Here is a 27,361-nt window from a genome sequence, read left to right as displayed (position 1 = left end):
ATCAGTGGATTTTTGAGAGAAAAAATCATGGTTGGGTGTGATGTCTAAATTAATCCTGGAATGGAAAAGGGAAGAGTATGGAAATGAGGAGGTAAGAAAGGGTGGAGTGGAGAAAATGGGATACGGTGAGAGAAAGAAGGAAGGCTGAGAATACAGAGATATAAAATTGCATAAAGAAACAAGTGAAATATTAAAACATAGCCACAGTTTTATTCCATTACAGCGAGCAAAGCAAAAGCAAGATCAGACATGTTTTTTGTCTGATTGTTAATAGGAGCTGTATGCTGCTGCTTTGGAGTTGGACGGGTTTCTGGAAGACCTAGAAGATAGTGATGTTTGTAGAAATAGCACACACGATATTTATTTATACTGTTTTACAGAGACTGGAGACTTTGCCATTCATGTCTTCAACTTCTTCTGTAAAGCCGATAACCCTGATATTGAAATGTAAAGGATGAGGGGTAAAAAGCCAGGGTTGTTGGTGGTTGTTGCAATTATGTTATGCTCATTCATTTCCAGTTTGATGTTTGATAAGGTAAACAGTCTTTGTACAATGTCAAATTTCCCTTGGTCGATGAAATCTGACAGCATTGGGTCTGTCCTTGAACAAAGTCCTTCATCTGATGTGATGTTTGGCTAATCAAACAAAAAAAAGAGAACACGGGGATATGCCATTAATCCCATGGCCTAAAAGGTTATGATTTATTGCTCTAAACAAGGACTTGAGTTTATAAAGCATTTCAGAGGCATCGCCAGCAGCAACCAAATGCACTGGAACTTCTGAAATTATTTGTATATGTAACATATGTATTCTGAACTAAGATATGGTCGAAAAATAGGAAACGTCATTGTTTTATACATAAACTCCAAAACATTCAGCAATATTTATAAGACACCTACATGGAATAGGGACAATATTTCACATGACAGGGATTTATTAGGTTCATTTTCATGCACTTGGGTTGCAAGCACAGGGTAACCTTATTTATTATTAAGTACTTTAATAAGGTGACGTAACTTACCAAGGCGCAGAGTACTGGTAAAAGTTGAAGTTTACAGCAATCCCCAAGTGTTGCCAAGGCATAGTCTGAAAATTCTGAAAGACAGAGAATCCATGTTTTGGTTTTTTTTCATAACGCCAAGTGACACTGCATCCACAGCTGCTGTGGTCCACAACACCTTTATCACAAAAAGGTCAGCTATTGGCGATATAGCGCATGCTTTATTAATTTGGATTGTTTTATGCAGGTCAGTGCCAAGGCGGCTGCACAGCGCCCAGGCAGCAGTAAGTAGAGATCAGAGAGGGGCACTGAGCAGTCGCTGAAAACTTTCTCACGAACAACTGGATCATGAAGAGGTTTTCACCAAATGCTAGATGCCCTCTCTCCTCCGCTCCCTGCCGCCACCCTCAGTGCACCTGTGTCTGCGGTGGTGGGAGCACAAGGTCTCTGTCTCAGTTGTGGTGCTAGTGCTTGATGATGTGTTTTCACGTGCACTGCGAGGAAGCAACGAGACAGAGGCCTCACATTTCCACCACAGGACTTCATCAACGTAAGTGAATAAGATAAGGGAGGGAGAGGAAGAGGAGTGAAATCTAGATGCTGGGCAAGTCTCGTGGATGCAACCTGGGTGCTGGGCAAGTGGTTTGGATGTAACTTGGGTGCTGAGCAAGTCCTGTGTGTGAAATCTGGGTGCTGAGCAAGTTTCGTGGATGCAACCTGGGTGCTGAGCAAGTCCTGTGGATGCAACCTGGGTGCTGAGCAAGTCCTGTGGATGCAACCTGGGTGCTGAGCAAGTCCTGTGGATGCAACCTGGGTGCTGAGCAAGTCCTGTGAATGCAACTTGGGTGCCAGGGCTGGGCTTTGGGATATGTAACCAGTGATCTACCTATCAATACTAGTGTGCATTTTTCATTTGATTGCACTTTGCTAGTTTTCTGTTTGGTTTTTTATTCTAACTTTTGTTGAATGTGTTGATCTGAGATGAATAAATGTAATTCTTAATTGTGCATTCTTCTAGCTGGTCCTTTATACATTATGAAGGGCCAGTTTAAATATTAATTAATTATTGGACAACTTTTACCAACAACTAAAAACTCGGAAAGCTTGCACCAATGGCCCAGCACATATAATTAAAAAGTGATAGTGATGTTTGGTACAGTATATAAAAAAAATATACTGGATGAGATATGCTGTGCTACTGTCTGTGTCTGTCTTGCTATAAGATATTGCTATATACTAAGAGTTATACTGTTGGGGGGGCAAAGATGTAACTGATAACCTGCTTGGGCCCAAAATGGCACTGACAAACTGTTTGAGGACAAACTGTGGGAAGTGAGTGACATGTGATATGGTGAAGTCGAGGGGGGGGGTAAAAAGGTGGAGTGGTTGCCATAGAAAATGGGTGTGGTTGTAAAGGTTATGTTTTGTTAAGGGGAGGAATTAGCAATATTGCCACACCCAACATTTTTCCACCCAGACATCGTCCTAATTTTGTGAATGGAAAAAATGTTCATGTTACATTCACATATCCTAATCAGTGAATGCTGTTTTGGCTGTGTTAAAAAATTCTGTTATGTTGCGTGCCACAGGGACAAGCCACTCAAATGAGTTGAATGTTCATAACATGTAGAATAATTCAAAGTTCATGTGGTGAAATGACTATCCGAAAATTATACTATTTAAGAGACCAAACTCTTCTTGCAAAAAGTGAGTATCCCTCCTTAATGTATGAGAATGAACTCTAGTGCGTCAACATGTAGACAGCCACTAACATCTTGTCAACTCGGTAAGAAATAACGCATGGAAACCCTATGAGAATGATGCTAGTAAAATACCTCTTTTGCAGAGAATCATAAACAGATAAAAACAATCATGAAAAATTACCATCTAGAGAGCTAAAGAGGATATGCAAGGCAGTTAACACGTCTTTTTTGACTCGGTAGATAGGGTTTCCATTTTGCATATCAAATCCTGCAAGGTGCAGAATGGCCTGTACTTGTTTCCTCTGGGAAGGCTTTAACTCATCCAAGACTGTCAGACTGGGCTGGTCTCCTGAACATATCTCTTCTACCTACCGGAGACCGGAGTGAAAAAAGAATAATAATAATGAATGTGATCATTAGTCAGCCCTAAGAAGGAATACAAATTACATCTGATCTGTGTTCACATATAGTTCTCTGCTTGACAGAGCAGAAAGCAGTAACATGAGCTATATTTAAACAGTGCAAAGGCAATGGTACAGAACGGGGAAACATTAATTGTGGCCCTGAGCATATTAAAGTAGATTGCACTGTAGCGATGTCATTTATGATATGAAAATGACCTTACAGCCAATTTAGCTATTTTACTTTGCAGCACAGAAAACCCACATCTCTCCCATTTCTAAGCAGCGTGAAAGTAAAATGACTAAAACAATTGTAGTCAAACTGTTGGAAGGAAAGGTAGATGTGGCTCTGTGGGTTTTATTTTTTTTTACACTGACCCAGCCTAAGAATCTATTCTGTTATATTTGCTTCTTACATTCTGTAAAAATGGATTTTATTTGTCATAGTCTCTAGTCAGAAGGGAAATGTTAATGTTATTTGGTTATTCAGTAAGGGGTAGGTGGACACAGAATAACCTTCCTGCAAACAGTTACTAACACAAGGAAATAAAAGGAAAGCAAAGGACTCCACCAGGATTGTGATTTTAGAATACCTAAGAAAACAGAGAGGGTAAGAGACTGAGGAAATCTGATCCAATTTCAAGGCCATGTATTCTAAACGATGCCACATCCAAATGTTATTTGCTTCACTAGCCAGAAACCTTTTCAGAGATCAATTGGCAGGTGTTTTGCTATTAGTGTTGCACAGAAAACTTTTTCTTGGGTGAATAAAAGCAGTGGAGCCATGTACTATCGCAAAGTTACGCTGATGTCATTCTAGCTTTCTCTTTAAACCATAAGCACATAAAGCATGCTGAAACTAGCTGTGCATGTTGCATGTTAATATATATGAACATATATACCTTGATGTATGTTGGTATATCTTTTCACCTAGGGGAATGGTGGGACATGTAAAATGATGAACCAACATCAAAAGTCTTACCTTGCCACTGCTATGTACAATAGCAGCTTTTCCTAACAGGTCTGTAGATACTTTGTTCAAGAGCATGTGTTAACCACATATAACATTATTTCAAAGGGGATATGTAAATAAAAGAAAAAATAATCATACTGCTATTATGAAGACTAATACTGGTAAGTTTCTCCAGCAGGATCAGACGGGACTGCATAATTCAATGGCTCTCACTGATTTAGCTATGCATTACCCAAGGCCAGCCAAGTTCTTCCTGCACACTCACCTGACAATTTTCCCTTTAGTGAATAAACCCCTTTTAGACCATAATACTATGTGTAGAAATAGTAAAGTAAATCTTACCATAGTCTGTAATAGAGTAACTGTTTGATAATCATATAATATTTCACAAAGCAGTTTATACAGGTCCAGACACTGGGCTTCAGGAGCCTCTTCCAATGCCAAAAAGTGCTTTGAAAATTCCAGTACGTCTTTGAAGAGAGAGAAAGGGGGGAAAAAATAAATCACAATTTTGCAGAAACATTTAAAAATATTGAGGCAGCGTTCATATCTTCAAAACAACCTTTTAAAGGGTAAGAACCACTTAATGGATTTGATCCTGTACAGAAGTCAAACATTCTTTACAGCATCGCTTTCTCCTGCTATGTTTGGTGCTTTGAAAGGCTGTCTGCATTTTCAAAAAAAGAATTGAAACATTTTTGATAATTAAATGAATATTAGTGACTGTTTTATTTCAAAGGATTTTAGATTGATCGAGTGACATTTGTGTGAACGGTAGCAAGATCCACAAAATAGTGTGCTTCATGAGAGTGAATTACTAATTGGGTAGTGTCACGGAGCTGGCTAGTCTGACCGACTACCTCCGCTGTCTTGTGCTCCCTTAGCCTGGGACAACACACTTTCCCCGGTTCCCCAGTCACTAGCCGAGACTCAGTGTAGGGTAAAACCAAACGAAGACTGATTTATTTCTCACACACAGGACTGGATATATCCAGCAAAACACACATTAACATAAAACAAGATATTGGGACACAAACCGCCGCCTTAATCTGCCTCCCAGAGACAACAGGGGCAGTAACGGGATTAACAATACAATAGGGGGGGGGGAGACTGATTTATATAACATTAAACTGAAACAATGGTGGTCACTCCCTGGTGGCAGATCCAGTGATGAGATGATACTGCTGGGGGTAGCCACAGATGTCTTTACAAACCCAGGGCCCATAGTCAATAGGGAGGAGGCTGGCAGTCAGGCTTCTCCAGTGGCCCCAGTGATGGAGGCTTCCGTCACAGGTAGACTACAAGACCAGCTTCTAGACACAAGTTTCACACCCTATCTGGCTTCCTTATATTCATTTAACAAGCAGTGGCATAACAGTTTTCCATTTATGTCTTCTTCTCAGAACCATGCCATGCATTGTACCCACATTAATTATATTCATTACCAAATTTAACAAAGTTAAATCAGTGCATTGGGTTGTAAATGATACAAAAGACAGTACGTCCAGTACCGGGATGTAGTAGGGAGAGGTAAGCAGCGTAGACTGAGAGCATGAACTGAAGACAACCCGTAATCTGGCAAGGATTAGCACAAACAATGTTTTTTTTTACCCTGGTATTTGTGAAGTCAGAATACTGGATCATAGTAGTTGTTAAACTTCATTCTAAATTTCATTTTTTTTCTACATTTCCTTTTTGTAACATTTTGTGTTCCAATATTTACAATTGTTCTATGGCAAAAATATGCAAGCTTTTTTAGTGCGGGTTACTGCAATTTATCATCAGGTTGCTCAAGGAAGCGGAAGAAACGGACCAAGACTGGGATGTGTTCTGCAGCTATGAATGGAAAGTCTATAGGAAACGTGCACAATGAACTCGACCGTAACGGAGTCAATACCGATAACATTCTAATTTTTATAGAAGCCTTTGTGAGGCTCTACAGACCCGGGAGATAGTTTGTGCAAATTGTTTGTCTACGTCCCTGGGGTGGGTGGAAAGCATAGGGAAACTTCCTCTACACTCAACAGTCTCTCTGATGTGCTGGAAGGGGACAAGTCCTGGACTGGACTTTGAAAATCCGGTATGGAGTTGGAGCATTGGGCCGCTCTGCTCTCGAAATGCTTCACGGCAAGGAGCTGTACACACAATTTACACGTCACCTGTGTAGAGAATATGCACAAAACATCTCCGTGGGGCTGTACAGCGTCACAAAATATACATACATACATCTTTAAGTATATAAAAGTATATAAAGTATATAAAAATCTGCAAAAAAGGGCAAAAATCTTTGATTCCATCTGACGAAGAGACCACTGAGGATCTGACAGCTTATGTAATCTTGGCCCAAGACTTCATTTTCTCGTTGACAATCCATAAAAAACAAAACTTAAAGCTTCCCAGCACATAGACCTTGTTGATAAGGTAATCAAAAACTAAAAATCTACAGATAGCTATACGTATCTTTGTTATTCTATGTCTACGGCTCTTGCTCTGAGGTTTTCTCTGTCAATGTTTCTAACTTTTAGGTTTCCCACATTTTCTTCATAAACACTGCAAATAACAGCTTGCCGGCTGCGGTGATCAATAAACAGGTACTGGAGCTTCCCTTTTACGATACTAGAGAATGGCATCTCCATCAGTACAGGACACATTCATCTCATTAATAACCTTTTCAATACATTATTGTGCTGGTGAGGATTCAACCTTTCCCCTCGCATAGCAAAATTACTCATGTCACACCTGTACTGTACCTTGGGTTATTAAATGTAAAGGCGCGTTGCTTTGGACATGTTTCCTATCCAAGTATGTTTCTCTGAGACCATCTATAACATCGTAATCATACTTAGACGTAGAGTTTTCCTTCTCAAAGCCTCCTTGTTTTTCCAGCAACAAACAGAACTCTGACAAGAAAAAACAATTACGAATACATTAAGCAATGAACAGATGTTGCAAATGAATTGTGTGGATGAAACAATGGCTCACTGTTTGTGACTTTATGGTATGCCAACCCTCTGTAATATTTCAAATAATTAAAACAGGATCAAAAAGTTTGTCGATTAATCATAAAGGCTTCATGTGATGCAATATATCAAATACTATTAAATCAAGCTTTGATCTTTCTGTTCCAACACTGATTGGTTGAGTTGTACCGGAGACAGAAAGGTGGCGATACATCCGAATGACTAACTCTGGGTACCAAGGGTTAACAGAATATAAGATTTACGAATAATACACGCTATAACTGAGAGAAGACACAGGGGTGCCAAGCATTAACTAATACATTTGTTTTTATGTTTCACTTTCTTTTAGTCAGGAAGAAGAATAACACCGCTAAAGGAATGCAAAGCATCTTATTAAAATCACACCCTGTCAGATACCATGCTGATACCGCGCGGCACTCACCGCAGGAACATTCATATATGACCTCACAGAATGTGGCAGCTGCAGAGTAAATAGACGCCTAGCGCCCAGCAGATGGAAACTAGTTAGAAAAAACTGTGATAAAAAATGGACTAGACCTTTACTTCTCATCTTCAAACTGTTGGTTTAATTTCAGGGTGAAAACAGATTATATATAGCATTAGGAATGAGAAAGCGGAAGAATGAGAAAGCGGCGTACAGAGATGCACAGGCAGTGTGTCAGATAAGATAAAACTATACATCTGTAACATATACAAATGCGGTAGTGTTAAGCCTTAAAGGAAAAGTAATGCTATTTCTCCCATGAAGTTCCACATAATATGGGATTCAAACGTACACTATATGTGGACATATGACCATCACACCTATATGAGCTTGTTGAAGATCCCATTCAAAAACCCTGGACATTAATATGGAGCTGGCCCCTATAATAGCCTCCACTCTTTGGGGAAGGTTTTCCACAAGATTTTGAAATGCGACTCTGGAAATGTATACCCATTCCGCCAAAAGTGCATTAGTGAGGTCAGGCACTGATGCTGGAGATGTTCAATGGGGTTAAGATCAGGGTTCTATGCAGGCCACTCAAGTTCTTCCAAACACGTCAAACCATTTGTTTATGTATCTTGCTTTGTACACAGGGGCACAGCCATGCTGGAAAAGCTAAAGGTGTTCCCCAAACTGTTCCCACAGCGTTGGAGAATACATTTTCTAAAATAGATTTCTATGCAGTAGCATTACCTTCACTTGAACTAATGGGCTTAAACCCTGAAACAGCCCCACACCATTATCCCTTCCACCAAACTTTACAGTAGGCACTGTGTGTTCCAGTAGGTGTCTTTTTACCGGCAAACCCAGATTTATCCTTCCGACTTCCAGATATCGAAGCCTAATTTATCACTCCAGAGAACACGTTACCACTACTTCACTGGCATTGCGATCTTCGGGTTTTATGGCCACAACCTATCAGTGTCTATTTTTCAGCAAAAAACATGATTTAAATGATTAAAGATTTATCTCGTGGAAGGGTTTAGGCTTTTCATGGGTAGTAGAAATTAATTTTCTAATTTGAAGTGTTACATTTTATTTTATTAGCCCTATGATACATACGATAAACTATATAAGTGCTGGCTCAGTGAGTTACACATCATTTTACATATTGTCGCATTAACATTTGAGTGTACATTTTTACACAAAGGTAAGCAGTACAAAATAGAAACAATTATTTTTGCGGCAAATTAACTCATTAATCAAATGTGTGTATGAAGATCTCAACTAGTTATAACATTTGCTGCATATGAATGGCAAAACAAAACACAGTTTTCTTACCAAAGCGGCCATCACGTTGAACAAACAGCTCCACAACACCGAAAGCAATTACAGTAGGAGGAGGGATCTCCAGAACTGTGTTTTCGTCTTTAATATAGTTTCCATTGTCATTAACAGCTACCTGATCAACAGAAAAATATGCGGTGAGATGATCTTAGGCAGAGGAGGCCTGACAACATTCATCCATGTGGCCCACTGGTTAAAATCACATCCGCCACACAATACATTTAATGTGCATTATCTACTTTGTTACACAGAAGGGGTCCGGTATAGATGTAAATGCTGGTAAATTTAAAGTAAAAAAAAAAAAAGCCATTGGATACTGGCTCCAAATGGCATTGGAAAACTAGCTATTGTATTTGGAGTGATCAGTAAGCATGCACCATGTATGACACAAGAAGGAACCATAAAGAAACATGTTATGGAGACAGGATGCCTTAAGGGGGAAAAAAACTGAGATTTATGGAAATGTTATGAAAGCATGAGGTCTTATACATGTGGAAAGGGGAAAGCTAGCATTGAGGGAGTGCAAAAAGGTACAGACAATTTGGAACACAGAACAAAATAACTCAATGATATGAAACCACTGACTCTATACAAATGGAGACTGAGACAAAATACAGATAGTATAAATCACTACTTATTACATAAAGTAATCTTATACAAAACACCAAATAGCACCAATCAAATGAAAATGCTCAAAACAAACTAACAAAAATGCCTTACATGTTCTTTCCACTGTTACGGAAAGTTTGAGTTCTGAACTTTTGGAGACAAATGACCAAACCCTTCTCAATCTTATAACTCAAAATACAAGTAACTGAGTCAATGGCTTGTGAACAATGAAAAGAAAGGAAGATGAAGTGAGAAAACAAAAATTGCGGTTCATAACTATATGCCTACAAATCTCTTTTGTTTCTACGTTTTATCTTTTCAGAAGGTATTTTTTGGGCAGGAGTTACTGAAACATTTATTATAGATAGCAAACAAGAATATAGCGTATTGTGTACTTATTGGTCATTATTATTCTAGCAGCAACCCTGGAATCTGTATTTTCATACCTTTTATGCTTTTTACATAGTGTACTCCTCTACTTCTGTATATGTAGCAAAGATAAATACACAGATGTAGAAGTCGCTGCTCTTATAAATATGCTGAACGAACAAACCTCATCTTCTAATAGCCACTATGTTCCTGGTATAGGTAAGTACCTATGTTACTTTATTACTGGTTTCGCGATACAAATAAAGAAAGAATATGACCTAAAAATGTGAAATTACATACATATACAATTTTAAGGAATAGAAAAAGTAATGTTTTAGGGGAGTTGTGGTTTACACATTAATATTAGTAAAGCATTTAGCATTAAGAAATAAATGTCAAGTAAATTGAGTATATTAGGATGTGCCTGTGCTGGCCATCTTGGTTTAACTTTCAGGAGAACAACTATAACTCGGTGCTGACTTTTAACTGAACTGACCATGAACTATATTATTAATAGTAATGCATATTAAGTTACAGATGATATATTTAGCAGAAGAAGACAGTGGGTACTTTTTGTTACTGTTTTGTTTTTAACTTTTCATTTGAACATTTTCCTTCAGCTTTTAACAGCTTTGCCCTTGACAGGTTGCCCTTGCTAGTTTTCACATCTTCAGTGTAACCATTAACCTGCAGAGCAGTCAAATCTATTAATGCCACTGACCATTTGACTAGTACAGTAAGTTTGGAATAGCTAGTGTCTGGGAGCAGAGCAAAATAGGGCCCTGCATCCAATCAGTCCACTGACCCGTCTGATAGTAATGAGCTTATAAAATAAAAGTTTGGAGTCTTTTAAAACCCCCGGTTTGGGTCATTCCGCTAGCTCTGTGGTCCAGATAGTTATATAAAGCTTTGGATCTTTTACACGATGCAGGGGCCACAGCTTCACTAAAGTGTAAAAGCTGCAAAGTGGCATTCTAGAGAAACCAGAACAGATTGAGATGTGAATCCTGAATGATTGCTTTTTATTGGTTTCTCGGGCGACTCTGCTGAATACAAGCAATAAATTAATGAACACTCTGGGTGAGCAGACATCCATCCTACCTTCACTACCTTTCCCTTCATCCCAAGTTTACTCCCAAACGTTTCTTCTGTTTGACTGTGTTCTGTAATCACGCATTTTTGGGTGGTGACTATTTTCTCTTTTAGGACGCACAGTACATCATTTCGATTTTCATGCAGCTGTTTAATAAAAGGATGGTCCAAGTCTATTCTCCTTAAAATAAAGAAAACAAAAATCCATTACAGTGAAAAAGCAACCATTCTGTAATACAACGATCACTGATCCGCAGACATGGCAGAGGTAAGTTATCATTCCTAAAGATCAAATCTACAAGTCTCGTCTAAAAATAATTGACAATGTAAATGGTACTTTTAAATATAACAGCATTTTTCTCATTGCGTTTTTGCATTTATAATCTAAAAACGAATGCCCCCCTCGCTGGCAGCTAATATGAAGTGCAGAGCCTGCAGTGCAACAATAGAGTATAGCCGTAGGAATTAAAATTCCGCTTATCAAATTGGCAAGCAGTTACAATGATAGCCATAATTCATGTGGAAACGCAATGCGGAAACGAGGACTTTGTCACCCTCTAGTGGTTCTAACGTAAAATAGCAGAACCATTGGGCTGGTTCACTGCTGGTCAAAACATACATTAAATATCTACAGGCGTATATCAGGTATTTATATCAGGTATTTCTTTGTGTTTTTTCCTCTCTCCTATATACCAGTGACCAAGAGACCTCATACAGTCATACAATCCAGCTGTAGGCTGTCTAAAACAAACATGATACCAATAATTACAATAAGCATTAGAAAATGTTATACCTTTTCAATGTCTGCAAAGTAGTTTCTTTGCCATGGTAAACTGAAAACGAGCATTTGCCACGGGTTAAAAATGAATGAATACAATAGGCTAAAATGTCATAGAATAACATGACTACATTTATTTTACGGAATACATTGAAGCATCATCTTTCCAAAAAAAAAAAAAAAAAAGAGGTCATTGGTGTCTATGGACAATCTTTTTTTGGCTGTTAAAGCAATCTGCCTGCTAAAATATTTAATATATTGTCCTTAAATTCAGGGATAATTAAAAGGCATCTCTTGTGTATTATGCACAGCATTGAGGTAGACAGAGGCCTTGTTCAAAAGGCTGTTCCCTAAGTAAAAGTCGAACCTACGTGCTGTTTCCAACTACAAAGCCGTCTTGCATAGCTGTGGATTACAACTCTCTTTCCCACTGGGCCTATAGGCTTATAAATCATTGATGTTAAACTTGATCCGATTCTCAGATTAATCGAGTTAAGGGGACACTCCTCTCATTGGAACACTTATGATGACAGCGGAGTCTACTTATTTTTGTTCCCTTGCATTGGATTCATCAGAATACCTCCTATGCGTCAGTCCTGTCTCCCAGCCACTTGGCTTGCAGAACATGCTTACTACCACTGTGCACATGCAATACTCACAGCCAACCCCCTCCAGTGCCAGCTCTCGCAAGAGTTCCAGGGGGCTAATGAACCCCCCAAACATATGCAGCAAGTGTCCAACAGTTCTTTCTGGCCACTGACTGGCAGCTTGAAGTGGCCAAAAGTGATGCAAAACAGACCATGGAGGGGCAGTGCACTCCCGCTCTCCTAGAGTGATTTATTTTCTCCAAGAATGCTTATTCAAAGAACATCAATGTTTTTAATATGCATTCTTTGCTAGGAAGGTTGCATAGGACAATAAACTGACCCTTTGACTGTCTGTGTGAGCTTCATATTCATCTCAGATAAGATGAATTCCAGAAGGGAAATGTATTTCTTCGGGACACTGTGATTCACCAATAGGCTTAGAGATGTGTTTCCATTAATATATGTCGTTATATAGCTTTCTATAAAGCCAAAGTCAGCCAAACTTAAACTGCCCAACTTTGAAATGAATCATAACTTTAAGAAAAATATTCTTTGTTCTATAACTTAAGTCACATTCAGAAACACCATATTTATCTTGCACGTATAGGTTCTACAATGCCAATAGATAAATGACACTGACAATGTTATTTCTTACTTTATTTAGACTGATGTGTAAAGGAAGACCTGCATCACGTCAGATCAAATCATATGTTCTGATGCGACTATCAGACGCCATATCAGAAGCAGAATAAAAATTAAATTACAAGAGATATAAAATATTGAGAAACGTGCAATACATGTGTGAATTATAATTGATTTAAGTATCAGTATAGTGTCAGTGCCATTCAAATACATGCCAGAACTATAACAAAACACAAGTAAAAGAAAAAAAATAATGGTATCACTGACTACATTCTGTCTCCTTCCCTGACCAGTATTATATATTATCACATCTGTTACATAAATCATTACTGTTGTGATTTCTTAAAGAGACAAGTTTGGAGCAATAAATAAAAACAGAAACAAAAAAGGACTCCTGTAAGGACAAGTTTGGTTAACAACGAATGATCATCTGTTCACATTAGTGGTGAGGATCCTTATATTAATGATTTTAAAGGAGGAGAGGAGCCATGCACCTGAGGTGTAAGGTGATTTGTTTTGTGTGTATGGATGGATGTATGTATGTGTGCATGTAGTTGTTTACAAATTGTAACCACAATGTAACATACACTATATGAACAAAAGTATTGGGACGCGTGACCATTACACCAACAGGGACTGTTATGACACGACATTCTAGATACATAGACAGTAATATGTAGCCGGTCTCCTTTGCGGCTATAACAGCTTCAACTCTTCTCGGAAGGCTTTCCACAAGATTGTGGATCGTTTCTGTAGAGATTTTTGCCCGTTCATCCAGTAGAATATTTGTGAGCGCAGGCACTGATCTTCTTTAGCAGCGGTTCCTGCTCACACGTCCAGATTTCAGAAAAGACAAACAGTGAAGGAGTAAAATGAGACACAAGTCTCAGTTAACTACAATCACTAATGAATGCAAGCACCAATTTGCATGCAGTATTGCAAAATCTAATCCAGCATGCATTAAAAAATAACAAAATACAATTTGGGGGATTTACTTGGATGTTAACATCAATGAGGACTTAATTTGCCAGATTATCTAGGAAGAAAGGCAAGAGGTCAGTTTTTAGTTGTCACAATTTCCCACGTGATAGTATCCTATTCAGTTTGGTCGTTGAAAATACCTACAACAAACGTATTGAATACCACAAGATGAAAATTCACCCTGTTTTTAAAGGGTACTCCACATAACCCTGTATTGCTAACTCACAAGCAGGAACCAGAAAGAATTATGTTACTATATCAAAGCCTAAAACAAAGTAAGAAGGAGAGCACAACAAAAGTAACTATGATTGCTACAGATCACAGATTATATGAAGTAACATTACTTTTTAACCAAATATAAATTGGTAGACAAAGAGCACAAGATACAAGTACATTTAGTTATGACAATTATGGCGGAAGGTGAAGCAACACGGAAATCATCACACATATGTACATGAGTTTCTTTTGTGAGAGTTAATCTTTCAGTATTTGTTTCCTATATGTCACTTGCAGGAGTTCCAAACATGTACTTAAGTTGAGTGAATGTTAATAAAATTGATAACATTTCACAGGGGATCTTACACTCTTAAATATATATATATCTATATTTATATATATATATATATATATATATATATATATATCTGTGTGTGTATATTAATACATATTTCTAAGCACCAAACTCAACAGTAATTAGCAACTTGTGAAAAAAAAACCATTTTTAAGACGTGGCTCATGCTGAAAAACAGCAACAGACTAATATTTGTAGCAGGCACATTTCCATGGCTGCCCTGTCCAGACACGCTATCCATCCACTCATCATCAGCAGATCAGTACACTACAAAAGTGAGTGATCTGTTCAAAGATATGTCCAGAAACTGTCCAACTTCCTGTAGATTTTCAGTTCTATTTGGTGTTCCAAGCATTGGAAGTCAGTTCTCTATATATGTGTAGCTTAAAAGGTAAGGATCACCTTAGCAAGATAAAGCGTGCTACACTAAAACGAGCGTAACAACAACCCATGGGCTCAGTTGAACAAGGAATCTTACAGAAAACCACAACAAATTTATGTATACAGGAATTTAATTCAACACCAAAGTTAACGCAAAACAAAAGCGATTGTGATTTCTATATCGACAACAGATTATGGTAAACTGCTGCCAAAGGGAAAATAAAATGTGAAAAGAATTATAAAGGCAAACTACAAAAATGTTTACAATGTTTAATAGAAAACTGCAGATTATTTAACATGTTGTTATCTGACAGTTTAACATTCAGATAGAATTATGACGTGAAGGGGTGTCATTCTTAGGAGTTTTATGGTTCTAGTGCCCCCCCTCCTGGGTGTACACGGAAAATACACTTTTGAGTGGCGATCAGACAATATTTCATACTTTTGCTGTATTGCAATCTCAATACATTGATTTTCTTTGTTGTTTTGTATGTGGGATAAAGGTTGCTATGGTGACCACAATCTAATCTTTTTTTAATAGCTTTTAATGTAAAACTCACATATAAATCATATTGCGTAATTCCATTGTTCTCATGCTGCATTAAGGTAGGTATTTCTCGAGTATTGTAATCATAAATCCATTGATTAATCCAAAAAAATGTTCTGCAGACTTACTATGCAATACAGTGACAAATTCTGGGGTTTGATAAATATTGACATGAAAATTATTAAATGGCTGATCAAAGCACAGAATTACAGAATTTAAAAAAGTTCAATGAGTAGCCACATTGGGTTGATGTATCCACAAAGATCAACCAAGCTTATATATAAAAGTAATCCTGGTGCAACGTTTGAAAGGTTTGTCAATTACTGTAGTAACCAACAGAATGGCCCAAACAGCAGGAACGTTATATCTCAGGAGGATAAAAATCACTTTATTTTAAAAACTTTTCACTATAATGACCTCTATTCTCGCATCTGTGTCATTGGCCTCGTTTTTAGGAAGATTCCATGTTCTGAAATACTGTGATACTCATCTGTTCTCTGCCTGATATTCATATGAGAATGTGAGCAATTCATTGCTGTGAAAACTTTTTTACACAAGTTGAACAGTTTAGTCAATTTACAGTTGAGATAAGAAAAATCTAAATCAAGCTACAGTTGTTGTCAAGCTACAGAATAAAGTTCAGATGCCTCCATGATGGTATTGCCTGATAGATTAGTATCTGCCTGTACCTCTCAGCATTGAGGAGATCATTAATTCTGACCAAATCTCCATCTCCATTTGCAGAAATGCAGCCCCAAACTTGCAAGCAAACTCCACTATGCTTCATTGTTGACTGCATCTTCTAAAGAGCTTGGACAGAACATCTGGAAACCCCTATCTGCCCTGAAATTTCTGCCAGGCAGGGACCTTGCTGATACAGTATAGCTACCTTGTGTCTTGTTGCTGTGCTCAGTCTTGCCACGGTCTATGACGTTTGACATTAAACAGGCTCCAGCAAACTTGTTATGGAGTTTGGCTATCCCTCACCCAGTTTTATTCCTCTTACACAGCTGCACCTGTTTCAGTAAATTATTGTGTTTCACCTACATATTGTTACATTGCCGCGACCTGTTGCTGGCAGACAGCCCCCTGTCTGCCAGCGCGGAGCTTCCAAGCAACGCATACATACCCAGTCCCGGCTGGTAATGCCGGCAGGTGCCCCTGTGACATGTGGCACAAGGTTGGGCGCTGCATTAAAAAATCCGGAACTGCTCAGCACAGGCATCCTGTTGTGGTCCAGTTATTCTGCATTTTGGAGTTAGATTGCATGTTTGCTGCTATTGACCCTTGGCTTGCCTGACTACTCGTTTGCCTAGTGACTGTGTTCCTACTCCTGAGCCTCCTCACTTTTGGAATCTTCTAAGTCCCTATCTACTTAGCTTGGCGTCCCACTCCTTGCAAAGCAACTTAGTGCTGAAGAACTTCTGTTGTGAGTTCTCATTCGGTGACGGCAGATGTGATCATTGACACCTGTTAGGAGTATGATTAAACAATTATACCACACTATACAAAATCCCGGACGTTTGCAAGTGTAACTAGAACTGAAACCGTTTTGAGGACAAAGGGAGGTCACAGCAAATATTGATTTGGTTTGTATTTTTCTTCTGTTCGCTCACTTTGCATTTTGTTAAATGACAAAATGTCTACTTTTAAAAGCATTCTTACTTTACAGCTTTTTTTACACCTGCCTAAAACTACTGTATATTCATGAAATTTTGATCACATTTTTTTGTATACAAGAACCAGGTTTACTTGGTGCAGCCTTTTACAGACAGGTGTATTTACACCATAAAGCCTACAGGTGACCTAACATCTTTCATAATAATATTCACAGGGTTTATGAATTAAATATATACACACAATAAGTGAAGCAAACTACAGGAGACATAAGTGTCAACCCTTTCAGTTAGTTGTATGTTAGCCTGTCCTACACAAGTTTAATATAAAACCACTAGAGAAAAATGCACACACACATACATACAGAGGACCTGGCGCTGACGAGTGACAGTATGAAATATGCACAAAAATAAAACACCATATAATATGAAAGCAGTGAAAACACTGCTAAAGACTCGGAAAAAAGCAAATACCTTTCTTGTACATCTGTCATAAGATGCTGCAGGTCTACCTCTTGCTTCCTGAGGGTACCAAAAGATGACTGGCTCTCTACATATCCTATCCCAGCCATGTTCATGTGCAGAGCACCCACATCAGCTCCGATATTTCCTCGTATTACATCTCCACAGGTCCCTTGATATTTCACAAACTCAGATTCCACTACCACTAGAAAAGAAAAATAAAGGAGTTTTTTAATATGTTTTATTTTTGCAATTAATGCTTTCATGATCAAGAAGCTCTGGGAAAATCAGGAAAATCAAAATACATATACATATAGAACAGAAAGCGATATGCACTGTCAATTATTTATATATAAATATATTCATTTGTGCATGAAAAATATCACATGGATTTCAAAAAATCTATGTTCTTGGTGATTAACGCAAGAAATGTCACTGTAAAACCAAAATTACACAAAAACTTTATTATAGTACCTATGCAGACCCTTCCATCCCTCTTTGCAATCCCTCCTTAAATACTCGGCTTCGAACAGACACCCCCCCCCCCAAAAAAAAATAAATCTTCACTGGGGCCATATCATAAACACGAGCAAAAATAAAAGTGTGCCACTGAACATGTAAACAGATCAAGTGCTATACCAGCCACCTATAGGCTCGGTCATTTTAAGTGCATGTGCATATTACTGCATGCTTTAGTTACTGGATGTAGATAATGAGACTTCTAAAGGCTAAAGATGTAGGTTTTGTTTTTTTCTCTAGCTTTGGATTTAGGCGACCATTATGGATGAGATCAGTTTATTATGCAAATACAGAGGTTTTCAACTTACCGTATTTGCCCGAATATAGGCCGCACTCCCCCCCCCACTTTAAGTCTTTAGAGTGGGGGTGCGGCCTATATTCGGGGTTTAGCGCAGGAATGTGCAATCGTATCACCCGCCGACCGGGACATCCAGTTCCGGGCGCCGGGCAGGCAGCAGGGTTAGCATCCAGATCCCCGCAGCGCTGCAGGGGAACTGAATCCTACTCTCCGGCAGCCGGTGGATGTCTGCGCAATACGCATAGACAACTTCCGGTTCCGGCACTTCCGCTGTGGGAAGTGCTGGCAGGTTGTCTGCGTGATGCGATTAAACAACCTCCCTTGTCGACACTGGAAGTTGTCAACGCAAATCGCGCAGACGTCCACCGCTGGCCCCGCTAGATACCTGGAGTCTGCATTGGAAAGCCGGTGGGGGGGGGGACAGAGTGGCAGCATATCTGGAGGGCAGTCAGAGTGGCAGCATATCTGGAGGGGCAGTCAGAGTGGCAATATATCTGGGGGGCAGCGTGGTATATCTTGGGGGCAGCGTGGCATATGTATAAGTAGGTGCATTAAAATGGCTATTGGTTTTCTGTTTGTATGTAATATATGTTGGCTAACTGCATAATAGATACCAAAAATTTTAAAATACAGTATGTTTGGTAGAATACTGTTTTACTATTCCACTGTGTATTTTTTTCTAAAAATATAAATTTTTCTTTAAAAAAGCACCTAACTTTTAGGGTGCAGCCTGTAATCTGGTGCGGCCTATAATCGAGCCAATACAGTAAATAGCACAAGCAATTTACAAAAAAAAAAGTATGAAATTATCCCAAGTGGATTTACTATAAGTACAACTTCTGAATTTTGTTTAAAGTATATATATTACTTAAGACTTACCTCCTATATGGCAGGTGAGCTTATACCAAAATACAATACTAAAGTTCATTTTATATGGCCAAATGTCATGCCACTTCTGTGGCTGAATTTTGTCTATTGCCAGTTGATACAATGTATTTCTTTTCTTTTGTTATACTATTCCAAAGCCTCTCTTAGTGTTTTGTGGTGTCATGCAGTAAGCTGATGGCCATTAAGATGATATAAAGCCTACCTGGTTTCAATGCTTTATTTTCGGTAAGCACATCACTCAACATGCACGTTAAGGATGCAAAATGGTATTTTGGTTTTTGCCAACACCAGAATCGCTTCTTCTTTGAGACCACACTAAGAAGCTGGGCCTTATCAGAGTCATTGAGACTGGACACATATATTAAATCACCACCAGCATCAACGTCTTTCAGGAAGTTCCTTGTAGCTCTTGCAAACATCTTAGATTATCTGATGAGAAATACATAACTGATAAATATACAGAACATTATACACAATATTATGCATAGTTATCACAATTACATGTTGAGTTGTTATATTAAATGAAATGTAATTAATGATGTGTGTGTATATATATATATATATATATATACCGTATTGGCTCGGATTTAGGCCGCCCCCGTATATAGGCCGCACCCTAAAAGTTTGGTGCTTTTTTAAAGAAAAAGTTTTTTTCTTTAAAAAAGCACCAAAAAAACATGCTGCCACTCTGCCCCCCCCCGAGATATGCTGTCACTGTCCTCCCTCCCCGAGATATGCTACCACTGTCCGTCCGTCCCCCCCCCCCGAGATATGCTGCCACTGTCCTCCTCTGCCCCCCGAGATATGCTGCCACTGTCCTCCTCTTCCCCCCGACTTACCGGAGCTGACTCCCGGGTGTCTTGCGAGGCCGGCGGGGGACATCTACGCAATACGCGTATACAACTTCCGGTGCCGGATGTGCCGGCACCGGAAGTTGTATACGCGTATTGCGTAGATGTCCCCCGCCGGCCCCGCAAGACACCCGGGAGTATGCTCCGGTAAGTCAGGCGGGGGGCCAGAGGTAAAACGCATCGTGCGGTTAGACAACCGCACGATGCGCTTAGACAACCTCCCGTGCCGGCACCCCCCCGTGGGAAGTGCTGGCAGGGGAGGCTGTCTGAGCGTATCGGGGAGTAGGATGCAGGTCCCCTGCACCGCTGCGGGGGATCTGTATCCTAACCCCGCTGCCTGCCCGGCGCCCGGGACTGCATGTCCTGGGCGTCGGGCGCTAGACCCCGAATATAGGCCACACCCCCACTTTAAAGACTTAAAGTGGGGGGAAAAAGTGCGGCCTATATCCGAGCCAATACGGTATATATATATATATATATAGTTGTAACCTCTATCATGTTGATTAGTATTGCTTCAGACCTGATGAAGGGAAGATAACTCTCGAAAGCTTGTCTTTTTAATATTATGTTAGTCCAATAAAAAAGGTATCACCGCATACTCATATACATATATACACATATACATATATATATATATATATATATATAGTCAAGTTCACACCAAACTCATTCAACCATGCACAACACATCAAACCTTGAAGCAGATGGGCTACAGCAGCAGAAGATCACACCGGGTGCCGCTCCTGTCAGCTAAGAACAGGAAACTGAGGCTACAATTCGCACAGGCTCACCACAACTGGACAATGGAAGACTGGAAGAACATTGCCTCGTCTGAGGAGTCTCGATTCCAGCTGCGACCTTTAGATGGCAGGGTCAAACTTTGGCGTAAACATGAAAACATGGATCCATCCTGTCTTGTATCAACAGTTCAGGCTGGTGGTGGTGTAATGGTGTGGGGGACATTTTCTTGGCACACTTTGGACCCCTTAGTACCAACTGAGCATCGTTTAAGTGCGACAGCCTTACCAAGTATTGTTGCTGACCATGTCAATCCCTTTATGACCACAGTGTACCCATCTTCTGATGGCTACCTCCAGCAGGATAATGCACCAGGTCACAAAGCTCACATAATCAAACTGGTTTCTTGGGCATGACAATGAGCTCACTGTACTCCAATGGCCTCCAGTCACCAGATCTCAATCCAATAGAGCATCTTCGGCATGTGGTGGAACGGGAGATTTGCATCATGAATGTGCAGCCGACAAATCTGCAGCAACTGCGTGATGCCACACATATACAGCCATCAGCATAAAATACACTTCAAGGAACACTTACCTAGTGTAGAAACATTATCCTTCTCTGTGGTCTGATGAATCTTGAAGCAGCCAACCAGCGTCAGGAAAGCGTTTCCGCTGAATTCAATGGGACTACTTTTTGCACGTGCATACGGGGGTCTGAAAAAAGTAGAGCATCACGTTGCACACTTTAAAGTAGACTTGCCATGCAAAACACCCAGACCTGTATGGGAAGCTTAACATAGTATAAAGCTGGACGTGTCCTCTAAACAAATATAGGCAGTGTTTGTACCTGTGTGTATGAGAGTGTATTGTGCAGGTAGCTGTATAACATACTGATTAACTAGTACAATCTAACACTGCAGGAGGTGAGGTTAAACTCTGATCACAATTTCTTCTCACAATCAGTTATAACAACATTTAAAGGGGAAGCTGCATTGTCGTCGTCCTCCTCCTGCCTGTGTGCTGCGCAGACAGAGGGAGAGGAAGGAATTGCAGAAGTAGAGAAATGATTGGCAGCTAAGGGTACGTTTGAGGGAGGCGTGGTTTTTATAACTTTAATATCTTAAAAACTAAATGTTTTTGGTCAATTCTGTCAAATGCTCTAAGTTGAATTTCCACGACAGGCGCTCTTTAAATGAAACAAATGGGGGGACTGTCAAGCAACTGCAGGCACTCACTGTGCTGGGACTCCTCGTGTCAGGAGACTGTGCAGACTAGTAAACAAGAATGACTGTGCTGCATGTCATTAACAACTTGTCTTCAGCCATGCCTTGAAACTGTTTATTATTCATACTGAATCAGGCCTGGTGATAATGTTAATTATGAAAGGAATAATCTGTTTCTCCCAAATAATTTGGACCTTAGAGAATGTTTATATGAGAAAAACTATGCAAACACCTCTGCTTACACCACCAGCACATTAGTCTGTCTCATGGCTTGTATTAAATGCATAAGATCCATAAGGCATTCAGTCACGGCGCTTACTGCTATGTGTGATTATTATGGATTCCTCATCCCATTATTACATTAAAACATTCAAATGCTCTTGAACCCGTGCAAAGCCAAGCATGTAACAACCGTATTTCCCCATGTATAAAACGCACCTTTTTTAGAAAAATTTGGGTGCGTCTTACAGTGGTGGCAGATTATTATTTTTTACCTCTGTGTTGCTCAGCAGCGTCTCTTGTTCCGTCAGTGGAGTCACGTGAATGTACATCACATGACACCGCTCAGTTCCTGTTCGAGCAACGCAGAGGGAAACAGTGGCCCCCATGGAAGTCTGCAGTTCAGGTAAGGGTGGGGGAGTAGGGGGCACAAGAGGCTGAAAGTGATGTGCATGTACTGGCTGCCTGAGCATGATAGGAGTGTGATTGCTAACAATTGCTATCAGCTAACATCAATCACACTCATATCATGCCCAGGCAGCCAGTACAATAACTTTATGCAATATATATTTTTTCACATTTCGGGCCCCAAAATTAAGGTGCCTCTTATACATAGGAGCGTCTTATACATAGGGAAATATGGTATATCATATGATAAAGGAGTCACGTCCGGACAAAGTTACACAAGGAATGTTTTATCTGCAGCTATAAATAAGCGGTTACCTGAGATGGGAACGTGAAACAGACTGCGGTGACATCTTCAGCACGGACATGTGCTGTAAAACATCTACCTCCTACCCAGTTTACAATTAGGAATGAGATCATGAAGCATGTGAAAGATAATACTAATATCACTGGCATAGTCAGATTAAAAAGGTTTTATAGTTGTTACATATTGTAATCAATCATTATAAACAGGTATAATCCCTGTGTCCATTTAAAGGGTTAATTCCTGTCAAATTTTCAACTATGCTTTTTAATCATGTTCTTTCCTGCAAAGGTGCAAAAAAAATGTTAATAGACTGATAAAAAGATTTCTCAGTGAATCGCATTCTGATGAATATTTACAGGGAGTTTGGAATTGGAGGCCTGTGGACCCGAGCACCAGACAGTCCTGTTGGAGGGTGAACTGGGGCACATACAACAAAACAGACGGCCAGAGTCAGCCTGAGAGGGTCACGCATGTCACACACCGCTTGCCGTCTCCCCGGCAAATAAAGGAAGAGCCTCTCCGCTCACAGAGACCGGGGGCTGCCGGACGGCAGCTGTTTATACAGAGGCCAAGAAACGCCCCAGACACGGTGCACCCGCCCAGCACTCACCTGCACCCCAGCGACTCGATGAACGGACAGTCACCCCCCGAACTCTCCTCTGACAACTTTCCTCCGCTCACTGTAAACATTCACACGAGGCGTCTCATTGGTTGGGTGTTATCCTGAGCTGTCCTGTGATTGAACACATGAGCTGTCAGTCAAACACCACAATGGGCGGGATTCCGCAGGCGATGTACTGTGAGGAGAAATGGAAAGAGGTTGTTAGTTGTTTTGTTACTTTATAAAAAATAGGCTCTCGAAATCAATGGCGGTCGGTTTCCCAGTACTGTTTTTTTCATACAGGAATCTGCAGAAAGATTTTTGAAACATGCACAACTGATCGTTTTAGTCAGCGTCATTTAGTTTTAGAAATAAAACACACTAACATGCAAGCTCATTCTAACACCATACACTTACTCATTATACACTATATATATATACATATATAGTGATTATACTCAGCGGTGTCTCCAGCTTTCATATTTAGGGGGGGCACATGGGGGGACCGGGACCAAAGTAGGGGGGCCAATTATAAAACGCTACATAAACACTGTGTATGTATGTATGTATATGCGTTAGACATGCATTTGTAACTACATAATATGTACTTATCGCTTTGTTTGAAGTAAACAGCTGGCAGTTATTTTTCATTCTTTAATATTAGACCCCGCTTTGCGCTCCCTAGCATGCAATCACTCCCTCCACTCCTGCGCCAAAAAAAAGTATTTGCCACAGTGACTGCAGATTAGGGAAAGACTGTGAGAGTCAGTGCAGTCTTGCCTCCTACCATGACATTGAGAGATTCTCTCCCCCGTAATCATCCCCAGAGTCCCTTTGTCCCCACATTCACTAAGCCATACATCTATTTTACTTACTCCATGTAGTTCAGGTATAGATCAAATAAACAACATATGTAAACGGCACGAGCATGTATAGATCAACTGTGCCATCTTGGCCCCACGGCTTAAACACCCTGCTTGTGCTATCTTTGCCTTTCCTCAAATCAATATAGATTTATGATACACACAAACGCTTTTATAGTCACTCACTAATTCACATTTTCATTCACATAATTCACACAATTTATTATCTCACTCTTTCACACAAATCATTTACACATATTCATTAATGCATTCTCACAAATTCATTGATTCTGTCACTCATTCACACAATTCTTCCACACATTAATTCATACACTCATGCATTCAGACAATTCATCCATACATTACTTCATTAATTCCCTCACTCATTCACACAAATCATCCACACATTAATTCATTCATTTTCATTCATCCACACATTAATTCATCCATTCTCACTCATTCTCACTCTTCATTTATTTAAATATTCTTACTACCTTCCTTTCTCACTATCTATCCCCTCCCCCCCCCTTTGTAGTTCATTTACCTTACAGAAGTCCTTTCGGTGGGAGCGCAAGGTGTCTGCCTCTGCCACAGTGTGCACCGCTTCACTGCTGAGCACCGGATATGACGTCATATTCCAGCACTCAGCTTGAAATTCTGGCACCGCGACCAAAGCAGAGGCCTCGCGAAAGGAGAGTGAGGGGCGCCGAGTGGTTGCTGAAAACTTGTTCATGAGCGACTGTAGCTGCTTAAATTTCAACAAGCTATTTCATGAAACATAGATATAAGGATAAAATATACATGATCACACTAGATTTAGCTACCACAAGCTAGTTACATAAAGCGCTTTCTTGTTATAGAGGTTATTATAAAGTACATTGTGTCAAGTTGATGTATACGTTATTTATTCAACACCCATGTTTCTATATAAGAGGTGTGCTAAAGCTTAAGGTACCAAAAGTGAAGCCATCCCAGATTTTCACTAGGTGGCGCCACATGACTACCTTGAACACTGTATTTTTGCAAAATTCCCTTGATGAAACAGCATACCTAAAAACCTTTTATACAGAAGGTGGAATGGAAACACTTTGTGCAAGAGTGATTATTATTACTATAAATATCAGTCTAATATCTCTCTCTTATTATTATTTCTTGTTTTAAGTAGGACCAACAACTTCCACAGCACTGTACAAAGGGTAAACGGGGCATAACAAGTAATCCATACCATAACAATTTGACTTGAAGCAAGAGGCAAGAAAGGCCCTGTTAGAAAGAACCTATAATCTACATAGGGTATATTACACAAGAGGTAAAAGTATCACTTAGCAGAAGCAATGCCCCCGCGATGTGGCAGCATGAAGGACTGGAGGTTGAGGAAGGGCATTCCAGAGGGAATCATTCAGCAGATACAAATAGCAAATGCTATTGAGATAGAGGGAGGAAGGAGTTTACCTGTCAGGTATAGGTATAGCCAGTATAGGGCATTCCAAAGGATAGAGGCAGACCTTGAGAGTTTTGTATACTGTATTTTTAATGTCTAGGTGGCAGTTTTTTTGAAACAGACTGAATGTGAGGGGTGAATGAGAGTTTGGAGTCAATGGACACAAGACGACAGTAAGTGTGTGGGGAAGACTGTTGACATTCAGGAAGACTGTTGAATGTTAGCATTGGAGGGAGGAAAAGTTCAGTTTAGGAGATATTGAAATAGGGAAAGGAAAGAGATCAAGTGAAGAGAGGCTCATCATCATATAGGCTGTAAGTCAAAAGATGAACTTGGGGTACAGAGAGGAAGAGTCTCACAAAGTTGAGGCATGATGGGGAGGCATGAATGGAGTAGCTGGCACCCATTAGGAGGAGAGATGTCGTGAGATCAGCATCGAGGGGCCACATGCCATAAAGATTATGCTGGTCTGCCTGTGCCGATCCTCACTGAACAACATTGCTAGGCTTTTATCCGATTGGTTACCCTTCCCTATAGGATAAGATGGAAAAAGCTAGATGCTTCTCCAATTGGTGGCCCTCCCTCAAAGAGGGAAAGCAATCCTCCCCTGAGCAACCTTATACCCACCCTGAGGATGTTTAATAATCTGCCTCTCCTGATTGGTTAGTTGATGTAAATATGCATATTAGTTTATTATCTTCTATTATATCACCTTCATATTGTTGATTACATCAAAGAATAGATTAACAAAAAATGATGTTTTGCAGTACCTAAATAAACAGTACAGCCAATAAAATAGAAACACAAAACTTTGATGGCAGATAAGAACCGTTCGGCTCATTTTCCTCATGTTAAAAAATAAACCTTAATCAGTCCTTGGTCTCATCAATGGCAGCTTGACCAAAACTCTGTATTCATGTGTGTAACCCACTTGCTTTCCTCGGCTCCGCAATGGGGCCCGTAGAACACGGCTTGTTGAAATTAGACCCTGCTGTTGTATTTCTGAGTTTTTGTGGTTTGTGAGGAATGTAATATTGAATACCAAGAGTCATTAAATCTTACTGTATGCTGAAGTGAATGCATACATATGTGTGGGAGGGTACGTAAAAATACTAATTGTGTTATTAAAACTCCCAAGCATATGGATATTTAAACTGCAGTGTGTATAAATTAGTCTGCATGTCAATACGCATTTGTCAAATACCTTCTGCTACCATGACAGCACAGGAAATTACCGGCTGAAATACAGCCAGATCGTCCAGGCCTTAAACATCAAACAGACTAAGAAAGAATTCTTCTCTTTGGTTCCTATAATCATGGATAGAGAATGGGACTAAATGATCATAGATTACTGTTCTGAGTGTCCCTTTGATTAATATTAATTTGATTTGTAAATCTTGTGATAAAGTTGGTGACATTGATAGCCTGCATTGCTTCTTGAAGATCTTTTCTTTCTTGCCATCCATCACAACTAAAACTACTCTGGTTAGTGGTCAGATATCTGGAGTTTTCATTTGGGAGTAAAATCACGAGTAGTCCTC

The 27,361-nt window shown here is 39.8% G+C and overlaps 1 protein-coding gene across 1 annotated transcript; it reads right to left on the bottom strand.

Moving 5' to 3' along the window:
- Positions 1 to 399: 399 nt before the first annotated feature.
- Positions 400 to 19,589, bottom strand: LOC149300828 (gasdermin-E-like). Its single transcript, XM_089484817.1, has 9 exons — positions 19,373 to 19,589; positions 17,478 to 17,670; positions 10,910 to 11,081; positions 8,825 to 8,945; positions 6,829 to 6,978; positions 4,421 to 4,548; positions 2,886 to 3,072; positions 1,023 to 1,096; positions 400 to 636 (listed from the first exon to the last, which is right to left on the bottom strand). Exons 1-9 carry the CDS (start codon positions 19,587 to 19,589, stop codon positions 400 to 402), a joined length of 1,479 nt encoding a protein of 492 aa, XP_089340943.1.
- Positions 19,590 to 27,361: the final 7,772 nt, after the last annotated feature.

The sequence above is a fragment of the Sceloporus occidentalis genome, unplaced genomic scaffold (assembly GCF_023333645.1).
Source record: "Sceloporus occidentalis isolate IW3139 unplaced genomic scaffold, rSceOcc1.0.p SCAF_23, whole genome shotgun sequence".
Lineage (NCBI taxonomy): Eukaryota > Metazoa > Chordata > Lepidosauria > Squamata > Phrynosomatidae > Sceloporus > Sceloporus occidentalis.
Note: the sequence above shows the minus strand (reverse complement) of the source record. Positions and strands in the feature narration are given on the sequence as shown.